Below are 19,935 nucleotides of genomic sequence, written 5' to 3' on the forward strand. Positions count from 1 at the left end.
CTAAGTGTTACGGCAATTGCTTTCTGCTGCATCTAAGACAGGGTCATTAGCAAATTGTGTGAGGATGCGGTTGTTGTATCCAAATGTTTAGGTCAATGACAATGTTCACAAACTGGAAGTAGGAAGTCGCTTATGACATCTGATGAGATACCTGAGTTTAATGTTGAATAAATAATATTGTTCAAGTTTTCAGTTGCCATCAGGACTGAACTGATTTATGAGGTAATTAGTGTGCCTGCTTGCCCCCCTGAAATGCACCATTAGAACTACTAAATTTCTTGAATGGTAACATATATTTTCTTTCTTCTGCTTCTTCATATGTATCTAAGTATCTTAACAAAGGCAACAGTGCATATGTAAATGAATGTTTGCTTTAAAAAGGAATAAAGCTTCTTAGATCTAGGGCATGCATGCAACATATTAGGGTGAATCCAATGTGCAGGAAACATAGACTAAATGATCTAATCCAAGCTATCACCCCTTTAGTATTCATCCTTTTTTGCCCTTATCTACATAAAATCTTCATTGACTTGCTTATTCAACAGACAATGAGTGAAACTGTAAGTATTTCCTTTAGAAACCATAAATATTTCTTTGGAGAGAGAGCCTGAGAAGCTCCTGTATATTATAATTCCTTATTTGAACATAGTATCTGATATGAACTTTATAGTTAAGAGAAGGCTTTCACCTAGATGAACTCACTGGAAACTCTCTTCTAGCTTGCTATTCTTAGCGTGGAGGGCATGATGTATGGGGCAGATAACAGCCTACGGCTTTGAGGATGAACGCAAGATGAGAGCCACATGTCCTGAGCAGTCAGTACACAAGAGGGAAATGAGACAGGAAGGGGGATTCAGGTGATGGAGACACTTAAACACAGGTGTTGGGGTGAGCACCAAGGAGAGAACCAAAGTCAAATACAGCTTGCTGGACAGCTCTGATGGGATGGGGGCCTACATTTTCCCAAATGAAAGATGCAGCTATGGATGAAATAATCTAGGAGAAAGTACTGCACAAAGATAAAGAGCATGGGATTTGAGGTTAAACAAACCTAGATTCTAAGTCTACAAAAGACTTGGATAAAGTTGGGCAAATCTCTTTCCCTCTCTGAGCCTCAGTATCTTCTTCCAGAAAATGCCAGAGTTGTTAATTTACAAATAACGTAACAAATGCAAACAGTGGCTAATGCTTGGCCATACTGGGTACAGTCTATTCTGCTAGAGTATGTTTCTATCACGTAAATTGTCTCTTTCATGATTGACAAATGGGTGAAGATGTGTAAGGATAATATGGGCATTTCATTCACAATTTTCCTGGGTATAGGACCTGGATTGGTAGGAATACAACTATAACCTTCAGCAGGAGAGGAAAAAGCCCTCAGCTCGGCTGCTAAGAGGCAGCAGGAGACTTTCACCTTTATTTTAAGAAAATTAAAAACAAGGGTCTGCACCTGGGCCTCCCTCCCAGCGACGCGCCATCCCAGCCCCGCAGAGCTCCGTTTTGCGGCAGGTTGTATTCCTGCCCGCGTTGCTGTAGCAGCCCCACTGCCTCAGAGTTCCACTTCCATCTGCATTTTCTCAGCACCCCACCAGCACTGTGCCATTTAAAGTGCCACCAGCATTTCCACTCCATTGTTTTTGTGCATTTCTAGGATCCTGGGAGTCAGCCTTTAGCCATTTTAAGTTGCATGTCTCAGTGATCCATGTTATCTTTTTAAGTACTACTACTAATTGTGCTTGTTAGCACTCTGGTTACAATGTTGCATATACATTTTTAGCGGTCTCTTCCTAACCCTATTTACTTTATAAGCCCCATTGTTTTCGTTCTTGTTGTAGTTTTTTGTTTGTTTGTTTGTTTGTTTTTCGGTACGCGGGCCTCTCACTGCTGTGGCCTCTCCCGTTGCGGAGCACAGGCTCCGGACGCGCAGGCTCAGCGGCCATGGCTCACGGGCCCAGCCGCTCCGCAGCACGTGGGATCTTCCCAGACCGGGGCACGAACCCGTGTCCCCTGCATCGGCAGGCGGACTCTCAACCACTGCGCCACCAGGGAAGCCCTCTTGTTGTAGTTTTTTAATTCTTTGTTATTGATGAGTAATTAACATATCATACAACGTTCAGATCTTAAGTGTACTGTCGAACCAGTTTGACAAATGCACATCGAAACACAGAACTGCTATAACCCCAGAAAGTTCCCTGGTGCTACTTCCCAGTTCCTCCCCACTTCTACCTTCACCACCACAAGGAGCAACCACTGATCTGATTTCTATCACTGGTGGGTTAGTTTAGGCTGTTCTAGAATTGAGTTATACAGTATATGCTTTTGTGTGTGTCTGTGTGTGTTTCCTTGAGCGTAGTACTTATCTATGTTGTATTTATCAATGGGATGCCCTTTTCATGGTTGAATCACATTTCTTTGTAAGAACATTCCACAACTTGATTATCTTTTCTCCTATTATTGGACATCTAAATTATTGGGTTGGCCAAGATGATTTTCCATAATCTTATGGAAAAACCCGAACGAACTTTTTTGGCCTAACTTTTTTGTTAGGGAGAAAGCTGCTATGAACATCTGTGTATAGGTCTGTGTGTGGACCTGTGTTTTTGTTTAACCTAGGATAAATATCTAGGAGCAGAGATATTAGATCATAGTAGAGCTGTAATTCTAACTTTTTAAGAAACTGCAAGCAGTTTTCCATAGAGTTTGCAGCATTTCACACTCCTAGCAGCAATGTGTGGGAGTTTCAGGTATCCACAACCCCAGCATTTGGTGATGTCAGTCTTTTTCATTTTCTCTACATGACGGAGTATCTCACTGTGATTTTAATTTGTTGGGCTGATTAGCCATTGTATATCTTCTTTGTGAAGTATCTAAGTCTTTTGCCCTTTTTCAAATTAGGTCACTTGTCCTTTTGTTACTGAGTTGTAGGATTTCTTTTCTTTATATATTTTGGATACAAGAACTTTGACAGATACGTGTGTTGTGAATTATTTTCTTCTAGTCTATGGATTTCAATGAACTTTAATATTTGTAATGCACAATGCTATAGAACATTGAGTAACACATTATATTACAGTGTTATGAAGTCCATAATCCATAAATGTCAACGCTTATTGATACCTAACATTATTACAGCTCAATATCATGGTTTTGATTTTCAGCAGCCAATTAATCGCAGGGCCTTTGCCTGAAAGCTTTAGTGCATAGTCATTTAGAAAGTTGTTTTATCTCAGCTTCCTTCAAAGAAAATGTATCCAAGACAACTGTTCTCATCCTACGTCACAGATGGCAACAGCAGGGGAAACAGTGGCCATTGTTTTAGTTGCTTCCATGTGAAACCTAAATGCCCTAGAGACATGGCAGGTCCAACTCCAAACACATAAAGAAGAATGCAAAGGTACTTGCAAATTAACGTCATAAGCCAGCTTGTTTCGCCTTATGAAACATATGAAAATAATTGCTACCCATTGCACAAAACATCTGTTGAAATGAGGTTTACAACTTGGAACTTGTTTTGAGATGGACTATTTCTAAAAATCAAGATTGCCTGGTGGGAAAGCAGATGGGCAATTTAGACAGTCTTATACTAACTCATTATTTCTTCTGAACACAAGCTTAATTTGGAAATTCAAAGACAGTGTTTTGAGATACACAACTTCAGAAGCATAATGTTGGCCACTTCTGAAAACTTTGATTGCTGTTGCTCAGATATAGGTCAGGAGGAGGACAGAGCCTTACTTCTTAATACAGTTAACACAGAGAATTTTTAAAAACTGAATCTTTACTAGAGTTCTAAGTATTAAGAGTTTACTTTTTCTTAACTTACTTACATATGTTGGAAATAGTTTAAAAATATATTTTCCTCCTTGTGGGCCTCATAAACACTGTCAAGCTTAATTGGGAAATGTTATTTTTACAAAAAAATATTCTCACAAAATAAATTTTACATGGGTAATTTTCCATATAACTGAAGCTTTTCAAGCTCTTTATCCCTGATATTTATAATTAGATTCTATAATTTCCACATGTATTAGCATTATTTTCATGGCGCAGAATTTCTTCAAGCTACTGAGATATAAAACTGTTGGTCTTTAAAATAAGAAGCACCAGATTTCTATGTGTTTTGGACACCAGAGTATCTGCTGTTAATTTTCCTGGCTGTTAGTGGGTTTTTTTTTTTTAAGTGGCAGCTATTAATACACCTCCATCTAACGGAGCTTCGTACCCTCATTTAATTTTTGTTTTTAATCATCTGTGGGCTGAGAAAACAGTCAAGCTTGTGAGAATTATGTATAAATTCAGAGCCCACTGTCTGAGTGAACTGTGAGGATCTGCCGCATGGATAAAGGGCATGGATATCAACATCTATCTCGGTTGTTCCAAAGATTTCAGCCTATTTTCTGGTTCTTGGCTATCTTTCAAAGGGTATAGATTGTCAAATAAGTAATATGTGGCTATTTAACTTAAGAAGTTAAATAGGTATTTTTATCACTTTCATTATTCCAGAGAGGACAATTTGGAAGTTACTGGGAAGCAGGTTTCAGTTAAGTAGAGAGACACGTATTTTTAATTTCACAAAAGAGTATAGTGAATGGAGCGTTGTCCTATGAGTCTGATCTCGGCTCCACGAATAACCATTTATCCACTTAAATCTTCTGGATATCAGTGTCTTCATGATCCCAGACCTACTTGTAGGAATCTGGGATTCTATGGTTCCATTTCCAGGGCTTCCATTGCTTGTAGCTCAAGCAGAGGCTTATTGAAGAGACAATTTCCCCATGGGTAGGAGGTTGGACCGAGTGACCTCTGAGGTGTATTCCCTTTTTAGCATGAATAATTCTGTGACTCACTTCTAGAAGATAATTCACTTGCATCTATCAAGGTTAATTTTAAATACTCAAGGGCAATAGTGGTTTAGGTGCTCCTACCTGTTTTATTTCTGCTTTCCCAGTTTCACGAGTCATGAGTTGAGAACGTCATTCTCAAAAGCCGTTGTTTTCTCTTTCCTTTCCTCAGGCCTCAAATTGAAAGCTGTTAAAAGTTTATGAAATGGGACTTCCCTGGTGGTCCAGTGGTTAAGACTTCATCTTCCAGTGCAGGGGGTTCGGGTTCGATCCCTGGTCGGGGAGCTAAGATCCCACATGCCTCGGGGCCAAAAAACCAAAACAGAAGCAATATTGTAACAAATTCAATAAAGACTTTAAAAATGGTCCACATCAAAAAATCTTTCCACATCAAAAAATCTTTAGGGAAAAAAGTTTACAAAATGAACTAAGGGAAAAGGGGGTTACGAATTGTCATATTAATCTGGTTATAAATTCTCTTTATAGCAACAATTGAGTCACTAAGAAAGAAGTTAATTAAAGGACAACTCCATGGCTTGCTGTTTCAGGTAAAAAGCAAACAAAAAGACCCAAACCTCTGTGATATGTGTTTACTGTGGGCAAGTTGTCCAGTTGGTGTTAAGATTTTGAAGCTAAGTTATAATATATAATAATTTTAGCCATAAAATTAAATAATCAAGTTAGAAAAGATGCTCTGGTAGACTTTGTTTTCTTATGCACTGAAAGCATTTAGTAAAACAGGAGGGGGGAATGCACATGAGTGCGTGGCTCCTAATAACATCTTCCAGAGAGGGAGCATTTCAGAACTGTATCTGTTAGCAAAGGGCCAGTTTGCTAGTCTTAGGCACCTCCTTTCTGAGACTCTTGAGTGGGCTTTGATGGTTGCTGTCTCTTTTCTCTCCTATTTGAATTAAACTTTCAACTCCTCTCTGTCTGGATATCTCAAGATATCCATGGTACAGTTAAATGTATTTCTTTCCCTTTTGACACTTGGTGAATTTCTCCTTTCTGTTCATAAATAAAGAACATAAGGAACAGCAAGGTTGGCACTGGAGGGAAGGGGCTGGAGGAGGAAAGAGAGAAGGGTGATATTTGCATGTATCTGTTTCTAGGGCATAATGCAGGCACATCTGTTTAAGGAGAAAAAAAAAATTCATGTAGGAGATTAAGCTAGGCAGAGTGCCTAAAAATCCCCTTACAATAAGTTGAACTGGAAAAATCTCCATAATCATCTCAAGAACACCAATTTTCTATTACAATGTAACTGATAGACAGGTATCTACCTCTTGGACAAAAGTCGCAATTTTATTGCTGTAGAAATTTCACAGACAGCATTTTCACTCTCTGAGTTATGTCTCCAACAAGCTTCTTTGGTCTCTGCTTGAAGATTTCAGTGACAAAGCCATTCAGTTTCCTGTTCCTGATCTTTGGATTTCATTCCTAGAACAAGTAATGGGGAAAATGCAGTGAGAGGTTTACCATTACAAACTTGTTCCCTTAATGAAAAATACAAGATAAAGAACTAGTCCATTTTCTCCTTCTCAGGTAGCATCACATCTTAAATCTAATGTATTTTGTATCTGTCACTCTCCCATCATTCTGTCTTTGAATGCACTCCACCATTTTTCTCATGACAGAGCTGTTTAGATGAGGAATTTCCTCACTACGATCCCTTGTCCTGCACGGATAGAATTCATCAACCTCTCCAGGAACAGTTGGTGAGTTTAAGCTTTTTGAAACTATTTAAGTGCCAATTGTGAATCTCCTACTATGCCAAAATAGAAAGTTAAGTCCAATGTGTATTAGAAAGTTAGAATTCTAAGCTATACTGATTTTCTTGAGAGGGTATCAGACAACGCAAGATACCTATTTTTTTCTTTATCATGTGCACACACACAATTTTGATAGGCCCTAGGAAATGGTACTATTTAAAAATTTTGATTATGGTATCATGAAGAAGAATTATATAACTAAACTTGCCCCTCACTCATATTTCTTTCCTCAAAGCCTTTGTTTATATGAAAGTGTTGATTATTGGGAATCGATGTTATCTTTCTGTTAAATTATTGAAGAGTGATTTTTAACAAGAATTACATTTTTACTTATAAGCTACGTCCCTTTTGATCCAAAGCATGAAAACTTTGTTACTTTATGTCATTTATTTTCTTCTCAAACTCTCTTGCGGGAGAACAGTGATATTCTTTCTAATTCTGGAGATGAAGAGAGATTATGAAATATATTACAGCCCTTTGGAAAGCTAATAGTACTTGATATTCTGTTCAGAAGCAGTGTTGCCATAAAGGATATAGTGATCAAGAAGCAAGAATACATCGGCTACCCCTGACCTTCAGACGTACATGCTGGTACACACCTCTGCTGGGTAAGCGTGGATAGACCCTTTCCTATACCCTGTCAGACACAGCTGGGGGTGGGGTTCTTCTTGAGAGGGAAAATAATTAATCACAATTATATAGCAAATGTTGAAAACTTAGATGTTTATCCCTGAATTCAGTCAGTCAACTTATATTTGACCACCTACTCTGTGCAAGGCACTATTTTATGTATACTAGAGAGTGAGTCCTAAAGTAGCTCACAGATTATTAAGGAAGTAAGACCTGGGTTCAGAGAAGGCTCTGTAGAAGAAATGAGTGTTGAACCAGGCATGGAAAAACAGGCTGCATTTGGAAAAGCAAAAAGCATGGAAAAAGTATTCCAACTGGGGAGAATGACATGAGGGGGAAAAAATGCAAAAGTTTTAAGTGTTTGGAGAAGAGTCCATGCTGGATAAGTTACCGTGGAGATAAGAGGGCTTGGGTCAGGATGGAGTAGAATTTCAGTTTGGAGCAGGTTGTAGGTCACCTCATGGACTATTAATGCCAGTCTAAGGAGAATGAACTTTATCTTAGGAAACGCTGAAAGTGGTGGTATCTCTCATCACAACCTGGATGTGCTTGAAAGCAAAAGTTAATGGTTGGTTCCGAAATGACAAAAGAAATGGGATGATTATCAAAATAAATTTAAGAAGGAATAAGAAGCAAGTAGAGTGACTTGTGGATCATTTCAACCAGAAGAGAGAAAACTGCTACCACTACTAACAAGTGGCCAGTTTGTGTCAGACAGTAGATAAGTGCTTTACAGAGACGATTTTACCCACACTAACTCAGTGATGGTAACAATACTATGGCAGCACTGAAAGAGTGCCCGCTGTGTGCCAGGAACAGTTCTCTGCTCTCAGAACTGTATGTTCACGTACCTGTTAATTCATTTAACCCTCACCATATCCCTGTGAGGTAGATGCTAATGTAATTCACATTTTAAAGATAAGGAAGCAGGAACACTGAGTAATTTGCAGACCTGTATGTTCATGTACCTGTTAATTCATTTAATCCTCACCATATCCCTGTGAGGTACATGCTAATGTAATTCACATTTTAAAGATAAGTTAGCAGGAACACTGAATAATTTGCCTAAGGTCATGTGGCACTTAAAAAAGTTTTTCTTTATTTATTTTTGGCTGCATTGGGTCTTAGTCGTGGCAAGCAGGATCTTTCATTGCAGCGCACGGGCACTTCATTTTGGCACGTGGGCTTCCCTTTAGTTGTGGCGCGTGGGCTCAGTAGTTGCAGCACACGGGCTTAGTTGCCCCGAGGCATGTGGGATCTTTGTTCCCCAAGTAGGGATCAAACCCGAGTCCCCTGCATTGGAAGGTGGATTCTTAACCACTGGACCACAAGGGAAGTCCCCATGTGACACTTTATATGTAAGTAAACTGAGGCTGAGTTGGTTTAGTTATTTATCCGAGATCACACACCTGGTTTATGTGTCAGGGTCAGGATTTGAACTAAAAATTGTGATTAATTTCAAAGCTATGTTTTTTCTATTAAATTCTGCTGCTTCCTATACTCAGAAAAACGTGACAAGACAATTTCCTCAAAAAAAAAAATTGTCACCCTATTTCCTGCACTCTTCAGTGGTTTACAATTACAATGTCGAACTGTTTTTCTCTTTAGGAGTTGATAAACTGTTTCTGTAAAGGGCCGGATGGTAAATATTTGAGGTTTTGCAGGCTGTACGGTTTCTGCAGCAACTACTCAGCTTTGCTGTTGTAGCCCACAAGCAACCTTGGATGATACTGAATGAATGGGTGTGTCTGTGTTCCAATAAAACTTTATTTACAAAAACAGGAGGCTGGCTGGATTTTGCCCCCTGGTAGCAGATTGTTATTGACCCCTCTAGTTGCTTACTAGGTAAGGGTTTCTGTTTCTCCTCCTTCACCCCTACCACCTGCTTAAAAAAATAACTGGCATTTCTACCCCTCATAACTAGGCATCAAAATTTAGGGGGTGGGGGGTTGTAATGTTAAAATGTTAATTGAATAGATAAAGAAGATATGGTACATATATACAATGGAATATTACTCAGCCATAAAAAGGAACGAAATTGGGTCATTTGTTGAGACGTGGATGGATCTAGAGACTGTCATACAGAGTGAAGTAAGTCAGAAAGAGAAAAACAAATATCGTATGTTAACGCATATATGTGGAACCTAGAAAAATGGTACAGATGAACCAGTTTGCAGGGCAGAAATTGAGACACAGATGTAGAGAACAAACGTATGGACAGCAAGGGGGAAAAGCGGCGGGGGATGGTGGTGGTGTGATGAATTGGGCGATTGGGATTGACATGTATACACTGATGTGTATAAAATGGATGACTAATAACCTGCTGTATAAAAAAATAAATAAAATAAAATTCAAAAATTCAAAAAAAAATGTTAATTGAATTGAACTGACTTTTGTTTTTTCAGAAATGGTCTAATCTCCCAAGAGGAAAAGAAATAGTATATATATATAATTTGAACCATTAATTTCTATATTTATTCTTTTCTGTTCTACTGCAGATGCCTTGTATCTGGATAGTCTTACAGCAATTCCAAGACTAGAATTGACACCTTTCTCATGTGTAGCCAACCGAATCCATGCTTCACGTGAAAGGCCCAAATATGGAGAAGTAGAGGAAGGTGCTTTGGATGTGACTGGAAGGCACAAGTAAGTTAAAAGGGCAAAATACACTTGGCCTACTTTTCGTGGGTGGCCTATTCCTATTGCCTAAACTTTTAATCAGTAAAAGTTTCGTATCTTGACATCACGACATCTTGATTGTGGAATTTTTATTGCGTAACTTCTCTAACTTTCTGAAAATTGACAATTTTAAAATAAAGATACCTTTATAGTTTTCTCTATAGCTCTTTTGAATTTCATGATATCCATTCTTAAAGTGTAAAAGACAAATTAGGCTACTTAAAATGTTTCCCAGTTTTTAGGAATATACTATGTACTGCTAGGTTAACTCATTCAGCTAGGTTTCGATCATCTTTCTATTCCTTTACACTCCAGGTGAACAAGTCTTTGGGACTCTATCCCTGTGCTCGTACATACCTTCTCCCAAAGCTCATCTGAGCTCACTCACCTTTCTAAGTACACAGACATTTCTTCCTTAGGAAAAGTTCAGAAATGTCAGTGGAGTTTGTGAGCACTGTTCACCCCAATGAAATTTCCTTTCTGTATCGAGGGTCAGGAAGCAAGACTCTGAATTGCAAATACTTCATTTTCATTTGGGACTAGATTCTCTATGGTTATAACCTCTCTCTCTGATGAGCTTAGAGCTCTCTTTCATCATGTCTCCGTTAAGACATGAACTTAATTAGAAATTCGGTAAACTTGGGGCAGGGAAGGGGAACTATGTGGTAGATTGGTATCTGCTGAAATTTGCAGTTTTTCCACCTGTATTAAGGAACTTTACTGTCTATTATTAGGTGTCCAGGCCCTACAGGTGGTCCCCACCCAGGACCAGATCTTTCAGGTTGCATCAGGATGAATAATGACCTAAGTATGGAAGTGAGTATTGGACTATATTTCAACTTCATTTTTAGCTCTACCATATCCTGACCCTCTTCTGTGGTGTTGTTTTGTTTTGTTTAAGTATTATAGAGACTCTTATGGCAAGTACAAGTCTTATACCACAGAATTCAGATGCATGAGAAATGTCAACCTTTGATGGCATCTGGGGGGATTTCTACCCCTTCTGTAGTATAAACTCAAGGATATATAACCAAATGGAGATTTTGATGAAGTGTGCTGAACTTTTTGTTTGAAAGGCAGGCTGGTTTGGGACTTAAATTCACTATTGGCTATCAGGAGTCTCAGGTCTCATTGACTCTCTCGAGGTAAAGGCTAGATTATCTTTGAGGTGCTGGTACTTTGCTGTACAGAGTAAGGCAAAGCCCAAGGAGTACCCATGGCTGCAGTTAGGTGCTAATAGTACTTCTCTACCCAAGAAGAGAATACTGAGTAGCTGAGGGCACTTAGGCAAATGCCCCAGGTCGTGGAGATGTGCCTGGAGCACTTTCCTTGGTCAGCAGTCTGAGCCTGAGGGAACGTCATCTTCTCAGTCAAATGGAGCAGACCATTCTGTTCCAGAATCTGGAAATCCATCACTCTTCCTTTTCTTAAAAAAGGTTTATTGGGCTTCCCTGGTGGCGCAGTGGTTGAGAGTCCGCCTGCCGATGCAGGGGACACAGGTTCGTGCCCTCTTCCGGGAAGATCCCACGTGCCGCGGAGCGGCTGGGCCCATGAGCCATGGCCGCTGAGCCTGCACGTCCGGAGCCTGTGCTCCGCAACGGGAGAGGCCACAACAGTGAGAGGCCCGCGTACCGCAAAAATAAAATAAAATAAAATAAAATTAAATTAAATTAAAAATAAAAAAGGTTTATTGTGATATAATTCTCCTACCAAACAATTCATCAATTTAAATTGTTCAATTAAACGTTTTTAAAAATATTCAGAGTTGTGCAGCCATCACCACAATCAACTTTAGGACATTTTGATCCCCTTCGAAAGAAACCTCACACCTACTAGCAGTCTAGCCCTATCTGCCACCCCACTCCACCCTGGGCAGCCACTAATCTGCCTTCTGCCTCTATAGACTGGCCTATTCTGGATGTCTCATATAAATGGAATAATACAGTACGGACCTCTTGTGACTGGCTCCTTTTCTTAATATAATGTTTTCAAGGTTCGTCCGTGTTGTAGCATGTTATCAGTGCCTCATTCCTCTTTATGACTGGATCATACTCCAGTGTATGAATATACCACCTTTTGTTTATCCATTCACCACCAATAAGCACTTGGGTTGTTTCTACTTTTTGGCTACCATGAATAATGCCCCTAAGAACATTAGTGTAAAACATTTTGTGTAAACATATGTTTTCAGTTCTTTGGGGTATATATTTAGGAGTAGAATTATTGCATCGTATGGTCACTCTATGTTTAACACTTTGAGGAACTGCAAAACAGATTTTCAAAGCAGCTACACCATTTTACATTCCCACCAGTAATGTATGAGGATTTCATTTTCTCTACATCCTTGTCAACACTTGTCTATCTTTTTCTTAATTAAATTAAATTTGATTTTTTAATTTCTGTTTTATATTGCAGCATAGTTGATTAACAATGTGTTAGTTTCAGGTGTACAGCAAAGTGATTCAGTTATATATATACATGTATCTATTATTTTTTGTCTATCTTTTTGGTTATAGGCATCTTAGTGGATGTAAAGTGGTATCTTGTGGTTTTGATATGCATTTCCTTAATGACAAATGATGTTGAGCGTTTTTCATGCACTCATTGGCCATGTGTATATCTTCTTTAGAGCTATGTCTACCCAGATCTTTTGTCCATTTTAAAAAATGAGTTTTTTTAAAAAAATGATTTATATGAGTTGTTCTTATTCTTTTAAGTGTATGTATCTCACATTTTTCCATTCCTTAGTACCCCATCCTATTGAATAGCTGAGAAAAGGAAAGAAAAAGGAAATGAATCTATTTTGCTATTCCTTAGCAGTTCTTGTAAAGTTTTAATAAAGGAAGTTGAACTTGGAAGCTTACAGGGTGTTTGGTTGTTAGTAATTTCCCTTTTATCTGGTACTGATTTCACCAAGAAAGGGGAAGGAACCAACATCAGTTGTGTACCAGGTACTTTGTAGGAAAACATTTCCACGTGCCATGTTATTAATTCTCTCTACAACTTTGAACGGTAAGTATTCTCTGCTTCTACAGATGAGGCAACTGAAGTTCAGAGAGGTTAAATAACTTAACCAGGATCACTCAACTAGTAAGTAGCAAACCTGGGATTCAAATTCAAGTTTGTATAGCTTCAAAGATTAATCCCTTCTTACAACTCCTCTGAGAACACTGAATTCAGACGTTTCAATCATAATAACTACTCCTAGTTACCTTGAAAGTAGTTTTTTGGCTAAGAAATACATTTGCTCCCTTTTGTATCTAAAAGGAGCTCCTAATCCACTCTCATTAGGATATGTGACCGAATTATTTTGTCTCGACACCCATGAAGTAGGAGCGAACGGAGATCACAAGACAAACTCCTGTTAAATGCTCCTGCGGAAATGTATAGATTCCCTGAAGGTTTTCCTGCTGCCTCCGTGCCATTTCTTCCATAGGCCCCAGGAACTAATCTGTCAGCTGCACTCCATGGCTGTTCCCACCAATGTCCACCGTTTCCCTTTTCCTCTGCTCCACTGAAGAATCCGGGCAGCCTGTTGACTCCCTCATGCCTGTCCCTTGAGTAAATCCCCACCTTCTACCCCTTCATGCCCCCACCCATCTCTTAAACAAATAGAACTCTCTCCTTAGATAATGCTTATCTATGCATTCTCATTCATAAGAATTAGGATGAAACATGAAATTAAAATTACAAAGCATATAATCCGTGTTTGTCCCAGCGACCCATAAATCGTTGTGTTTTCCTAACTCTTTGGCTTCAAACTCTTGGAATTTCATCACTCTTGAGGGCCTTCAAAACAAACAACTTGCCCTGGTATTCAAGCTCTTCTCTAATCTGGTTGCAACCTACCTTTCCATCCTTTCCCCATCCATGCCTTATAATTGTCCCTAAATGTCAGCCAAACCAGGTGGTCTGTATCGTTGGAATATGTGACACAAAGCTGTTTATGCTGTTTTCTCTGCCCAGAACACTTCCACTTCTCCACTTGTCAAATTCTACTTGACTGTCAAGGCCCATTCCAAAAACCAAGTGTTCCATGAAACCTTTTGTGGTAGTGAGAAATGTTTACCGTCAAGCATCTCTAGTCCTTCTTGAGATGGAAATCGTAATGGATTAGAAGTCAAGAAGTGAGGGTTTTCCCCGGTTCGACCTCTCTGCTACTATGGAAAAGTCTTGTCATTCAGGCCTCATTTTCCTCATTTCTCAACCGTAGCACTCAGGAAAAAAATAAGATCACTCTTTTCTTTTAGACCCCAGTAACTCTGTGCTCCTCTCATCTATGTTTTGGTTACATTGTAGTTCTTTGTTTTCTTAACATGTTCCTGGATCAGATTGTAAACTTGGTGTAGAGTGCCTTTGGCCATTAACCAATGTGCATCTAGCAGCCTGAATAGATTTGGTGTGCAGTAGCTGCTCTATTAATATTTGTTGAATGCCTATTGACTTATTTATTTTTGTACTCCTTACAGGGTCTATTTAAAACACTGAGTGAGCACCCAGTGGACTTGTTGAATTGACAGTCTCGCCCTCTTGCTTTCTGACTGGTGTTCCTGAGAACCTTAGATTTATTTTTTTAATTCCTCTCCCATTTTCATAGAGGAAGCTATATTCTAGCATCTTTTTCGGAAAGCACAATAGGAGATAAGAGTGAACATCAGTATTCATAAGGGGATCTTTGGGTGACCAAAGGACTCTAGCAAGACTGATACCTCAAAAAGAACGTGTCTTAGTAAAATAATTTGGGGTCCAGTTTGGGACATTCCTGGGGAGAACAGAGCTACTTTAATGACCCAGTGAAATCTATTTATTTGGGATATTTTAGCATAAAGAGGAAGAAAGGAAATAAATTATTTCCAGTCCTCATCTTTTAGAGACTCAGACTAAAATATTTATGAAAGAAATGTCTATGGTATCTGGGATATGCTTCAAAACAATGCTAAGGTAGGTTTAGTGGGTGACGGTATAGATGAAAGGAGATGGGCCATAGGTTGTTAATTGTTGAATCTGCAGAATGGGTACACAAAGGGTAATTATTCTATCCTGTCTACTTTTGTATTTATTTGAAATATTTCCCAGTCATGACCTAGAATTTTTAGCCACATAGCATAGGCTTTGGAATTAAGCAGTTGTGGGTTTAAGCTGACTCTGTTACTTATTAGCTGTGTGAACTCGCACAAGTGGCCTAACCTCTTTCAATTTGTGTGTGTTCCCTTGTGAAACAGAGATATTGCTTTGCAGAGTTCTTTTCAGGATTCAAATACACACATATACGTATACATATATTATGCATATACATATACCTACATATCTCTTCAACAGCTGAATTCTGGCCTAACCAGTCCAGGGAAACAAACCAAGTGGGTCATATTTAGAGGAGAGACAAATCTCAGTGCTCTGTCTGCCCACTTGCTGATGAATAGGAAGGCCTTTTTGATTCAGGGGGTCCCTTCTCAGCATTTCCAAGAACCTCTGTACTGGTGCCTACCAGTATATCCCAACGTCCTTCTGATCTCACCAACTTGTGGGTCCTAGGAAAGGACACTTCACCTCCTGAGAGATCGCTGGAGAAGGTGGTTGGTTTCACATCTCTGCAGTCCTTTCTGTTTGTTGCCCACACTGTCCATAGTCCCTGCCTGCTCCACGGTCAACCTCCTTGGAACGCTGTGTCTGGACCTTTGGTGATCTTCTCTTCCCGGTCGGTTGGGAGATGACTCTCACTTCTTGTTTCAGCACCTTCAGAGCTGGGTACTACTGTGGTGTTGGGTGGACTCCTTGTGATGCAGTTAAAATTATCCTCTACTTTTCAAGGCAAATAGATAATCCAGCAGGGCTGGCTAGTAGCACAGTCTCCCACTGAATCAGGGATTGCTGCTCCCTTCTATAGCTAGACCCAGCTGTTCATTTGGCCCAACTTTCTCAGTTCTTCCTCACTCTTGGCAATTTCTCTCTGGGGCTCAGTTGTCTCTCCTTATAATCTTTCTTTCCTTATTCACTGCTCCCACCATTGAGTCTGAAGAGCAACCGAAGGATTTCTGGGACTTTGCAAAACTGGACTTGTGATTAGGTACCTGTGTTTGTCCCCAAACACTCCAAGAATTAAGAAGCTTCATGAAAATTACATGACAATGAAACTGATTCTCCCCTCTACCTACTCCAACCTCAGATTTGACCCCAACAAGACACTTTATAACATATATAAAGTACCTGGTTCATAGTAAACACTCAGAAAATAGCAACTGTGGCTATCACCCAGAATCAGAATTATCAGCAGTGTGAAGCTCAGAGGATACAGGTCAGAGGATAGGAAGATGAATTTCTGTCTTCTCTTTGGCTGTTTAAAAAAATCACATACACTAAATATTAAGTGCTTTGCCATCCCTTTGAGGTCTCCTTCATGTCATTACATGTTTTTGCCTAAGATATACTATCACTAGGAGAAGGTGATTTATGAGGCAAAGGACAGAATCAGTTTTAAAGTATCTCAGATTTTCTGGCCATTGTATGTCCTGTTCTCTCAAGCTGTGTGTGGGTGCAGCTTTAATAAACTTGGAGAATAAATAACATTGCCAGTTGCAAAACTGGGACATGTAGAAGTTGGCTTATAACTGTATTACAAATGAACCTCAAAGTGGTGGGAGTGTCCTGTGGATCTGAAGGTGTGGTGTCCTTTTAGTTAGAAATTGCAAAAAAACCCCAAAAAACTTGGGAAGGAATTTCGTTTTATTTAGGTTATAACAGTTGTAATCTTTTGATGTTTAATTTTACCTTCTTTTCTTTTTAGAATATTGAAACCAACTTCAAGTCAAGGGCATTTTTGTTTTTTTTAAGTTAGAATAAAATAAGTCTATATAGACTCCTTTTGTTCGGTTTTTCTTCTTTTCTCAGAAAATCATATTAGTTTATTTGAGCAACGTCAATTGTCTAAAATGGATCTAAAAGTAAAAATTACATCGGTAACATGAATGTTTATTAGTGGAAGTGTTTCTGATCATAAAAATCTATGGATGAAATAGCACTTCATGTAGAAGAGTAACCCTGGGAGATTATCTAGGCCTGTTAATTGCCCTTACTAATACCTTAGAAGTTATTTCTTATTGTTCTTCATATTTTCTATCTAAATATTAAAATAATCTGTGTGTGTGTGTGTGTGTGTGTGTGTGTGTGAGAATATGTGTGTATGCACCCTGCATTTGCTGATCTAGCCCGTGGGAGAGTGTCTCGCTTTGTTCCATGAGTACCTTAACTACCCCACCCTACGTTAGACTTTTACTCTCAAAAGCAAATGGGCTGGACCACGGATTTTCATGTAAATGTTATGCAGGTTGATATTTGAATGGCTCGAACAGGAAGAACATGCTTCCTGCTCTATGCTGTCGGCATATGTTAGACTCATTGACTTGAGCCAATCTTCTACATGTAGGTAAGTCTCTCTTCTGAAATTTCTTTTTCTTGCTTTTAGTCAGTTTCTTGATTTTCCTTGGTTTTAAAATATATCCAGTAAATTATCTTTTTTATCATCTGCCCAGATCCTACAGTTGTTGTGTGTGTTAGGTTCTCCTGTGGGTTTAAATAGGGGTGCCTTTTGAAACTGGAAGAAAAGAGCACAATTGTAGAAAGTTTTTGCTGAGTTATTTTTCACCCCCCCTTCACAGGTACAGACACCCTGAGGGGCTATATCTCCAACTTTCATTAACTATAATCCTAAATTTGGAAGAAAAAATATCTCCTTCTTTTATCTACTGCTTCTTGTAAGGAGGAAAAAAATGTTAGACCAAATGTGTGAAAATCTAAGATTGAGATATGTTGTATATTATGTTGTTTTCTGATTAGTGAGATTTATAAAGATTAATGAATTGGGAGTAATATCCAATAATATCCAATATCCTTGCAACAGAACAATGTAGTAATGTACAGCTACAAAATATATGCCATTTCTCGAAAATCACAGAATTGTTACTTATTTAATCAATAAATATTTTATGTTTACCAAAAGGTTTCACATACAAAAAATAGGACAAAAGAAGGGCTTTACACAGACCATATGGCAAATGAGATTTATTTCTAGTATAATGAAAGCAAACTGTATTTTTGCTATATTTATTATTATTTTGACTTTAAATAATAAACTTTTTTTTAAAAAACAAAGTTTACAGAAATAATGTGTTCCCTTTCCCCTAATACTGGAAATCAGTTTAATTGAATAGAAAATAACTGCATTCTCTTTCATACCTCTTAAATTCAAATACAGGTATTCATGACTCTGATTGGTATAAGAAAAAATATTTTTCTGACAAAATTAGCTTTTTAGTTAGTGCAATATAGTTATTATATATAATATATATTATTGTAACACAGTAATAAGTGTTTTTTCAAGCCACACATAATAACAGATTTGTATGTTATGGAGGGTTAAATGGGCCTGATTTTTTTATTATTAAGGAGTCAATCCTTGTTGACTTTTATGGAGGATACTTAATGAGACTGAAGAATGTTTAATTTTTTCATATTTTTATAGCTTCATTTCTTACATATATATTGGCAGATAGTTAAATAAGCATATACTAATTACTAGTACAATCTATTTAAATATCTTAAGGATAGAGCCAATATCATTTAACTACCTGTGAAGTATAAGGTATAATTTCTCTTCAAAATTTAATGCAAATATTACCCTACTCTGTTCTGTGCATGTTACTTTCCTCTGTGGAATGCTGCTTATAATTTACGAAGTATTTGTTTTACATATTTGTCTTTCTGACTGGCCTGTGAGCTCCTCTGGGACAAGGAATGTGTTTTTGGTCTCTCCAACCTTTCTGTTTTGTGCCAGAAACAGCCTTTCACTGTTTCTGGCACAAACTGGCCCTTTGATGAAAGTTGTTGACTTAAAATTAAACTGATGTCACAAGAGGCTTCAGTTACATATAATCTGACACAAAGACATTTAAAGCAGGGACAAAAATGAAATAAAAGAGATGATTGCCCAACATTTATATGTAGGAGGATTAGGTGTAAATTCTTGCTGTGCAAGTTTGTGGAGTTTTCTAAACATTTGAGGGGAACATTTTAAAAGTTTATATTCGAATCATCTACCAGTCTAAGACAGTCATTGTGAAGTCTGCCTCTCCAATAGCCTTAGGGTATTTCAGAGACACTTCTGTTTACAATGAAGACAGTTCTGTTTACAATCAGACTGTATTTAGTCTGATTGTTTAGACTGTTTAGAGGCTGATACCACCATTCTGAATACTCCTGAGAAATTACTTTATTCATTGGTTTTACTTTCCTTACCTGAAATAAGTAAATCTTTTCTTTTTCGTAAAACCCACTGCATAAGGTTGTTGGGAGAATTAAATGAGATGATACGTAAAAGGGCTTTTGTAAATTTTAATGTGCTGAACAGATGTAAGCTATTGTTTTTTGTATTGGATAACTATACATTCAGCAAACTCTTGCTAAACCTTTATCTTTCTGTGACTATAGTCAGTATTATCTTGGAGAGATTCTAAATACGGTTTATGATATACGGCATCCCTCCATTGAAACCTGTTGTTGGTTGTGCCAGTTAACAAGAAGCTGTGTGTTTGATTATGGAATATTTAAATGTCTTCAGTTTTGCATTGTGCATATTTTGGATATGTCCAAGTGATTTCAGTTTTAATTTATTAAATTTTTATATTTTTTCCTAAATAAACCAAATGATAATGAAAATATACTTATTATTGAATAGAAAAACGTTTTATTAAAGAGGAACATGTGTTCCCACTGTATTTTTTGAAAGAGAATAAGTGAACCTAATCTCCTGAAGTTCCCCCCAAATTAGGAACTCTTGATAAACGTTAAGAAGCTCAAATGAGACTTTCACATGCTTGCCCTGGAAGGCTGGGACCACAGTTTTGTCAAGTTCTTTTTGAGCCCCAAGTAAGAGGTGCTGACGTAGATGTAATCCCTCAGATCTTTGAGAATTGGATTAACTTTAAAATGTATTATGTGTCTAGCTAGAAAATTGAGATCCA

At 38.2% G+C, this 19,935-nt stretch overlaps 1 protein-coding gene across 1 annotated transcript in view; it reads left to right on the forward strand.

Moving 5' to 3' along the window:
- IRAG2 (inositol 1,4,5-triphosphate receptor associated 2) overlaps positions 1-19,935 on the forward strand; it is a gene marked incomplete at its 5' end in the record, with an annotated part of 91,234 nt that overhangs the window by 45,233 nt on the left and 26,066 nt on the right. Inside the window, 5 exons of the mRNA XM_082849525.1 lie at positions 5,328-5,389; positions 6,479-6,559; positions 7,125-7,221; positions 9,742-9,889; positions 10,657-10,738. Coding sequence (XP_082705651.1) covers positions 5,328-5,389; positions 6,479-6,559; positions 7,125-7,221; positions 9,742-9,889; positions 10,657-10,738 — 470 coding nt within the window. The remainder of the gene's footprint in view (positions 1-5,327; positions 5,390-6,478; positions 6,560-7,124; positions 7,222-9,741; positions 9,890-10,656; positions 10,739-19,935) is intronic.

Source organism: Leucopleurus acutus, assembly GCF_964270905.1.
Source record: "Leucopleurus acutus genome assembly, chromosome: 11".
Taxonomy (NCBI): domain Eukaryota; kingdom Metazoa; phylum Chordata; class Mammalia; order Artiodactyla; family Delphinidae; genus Leucopleurus; species Leucopleurus acutus.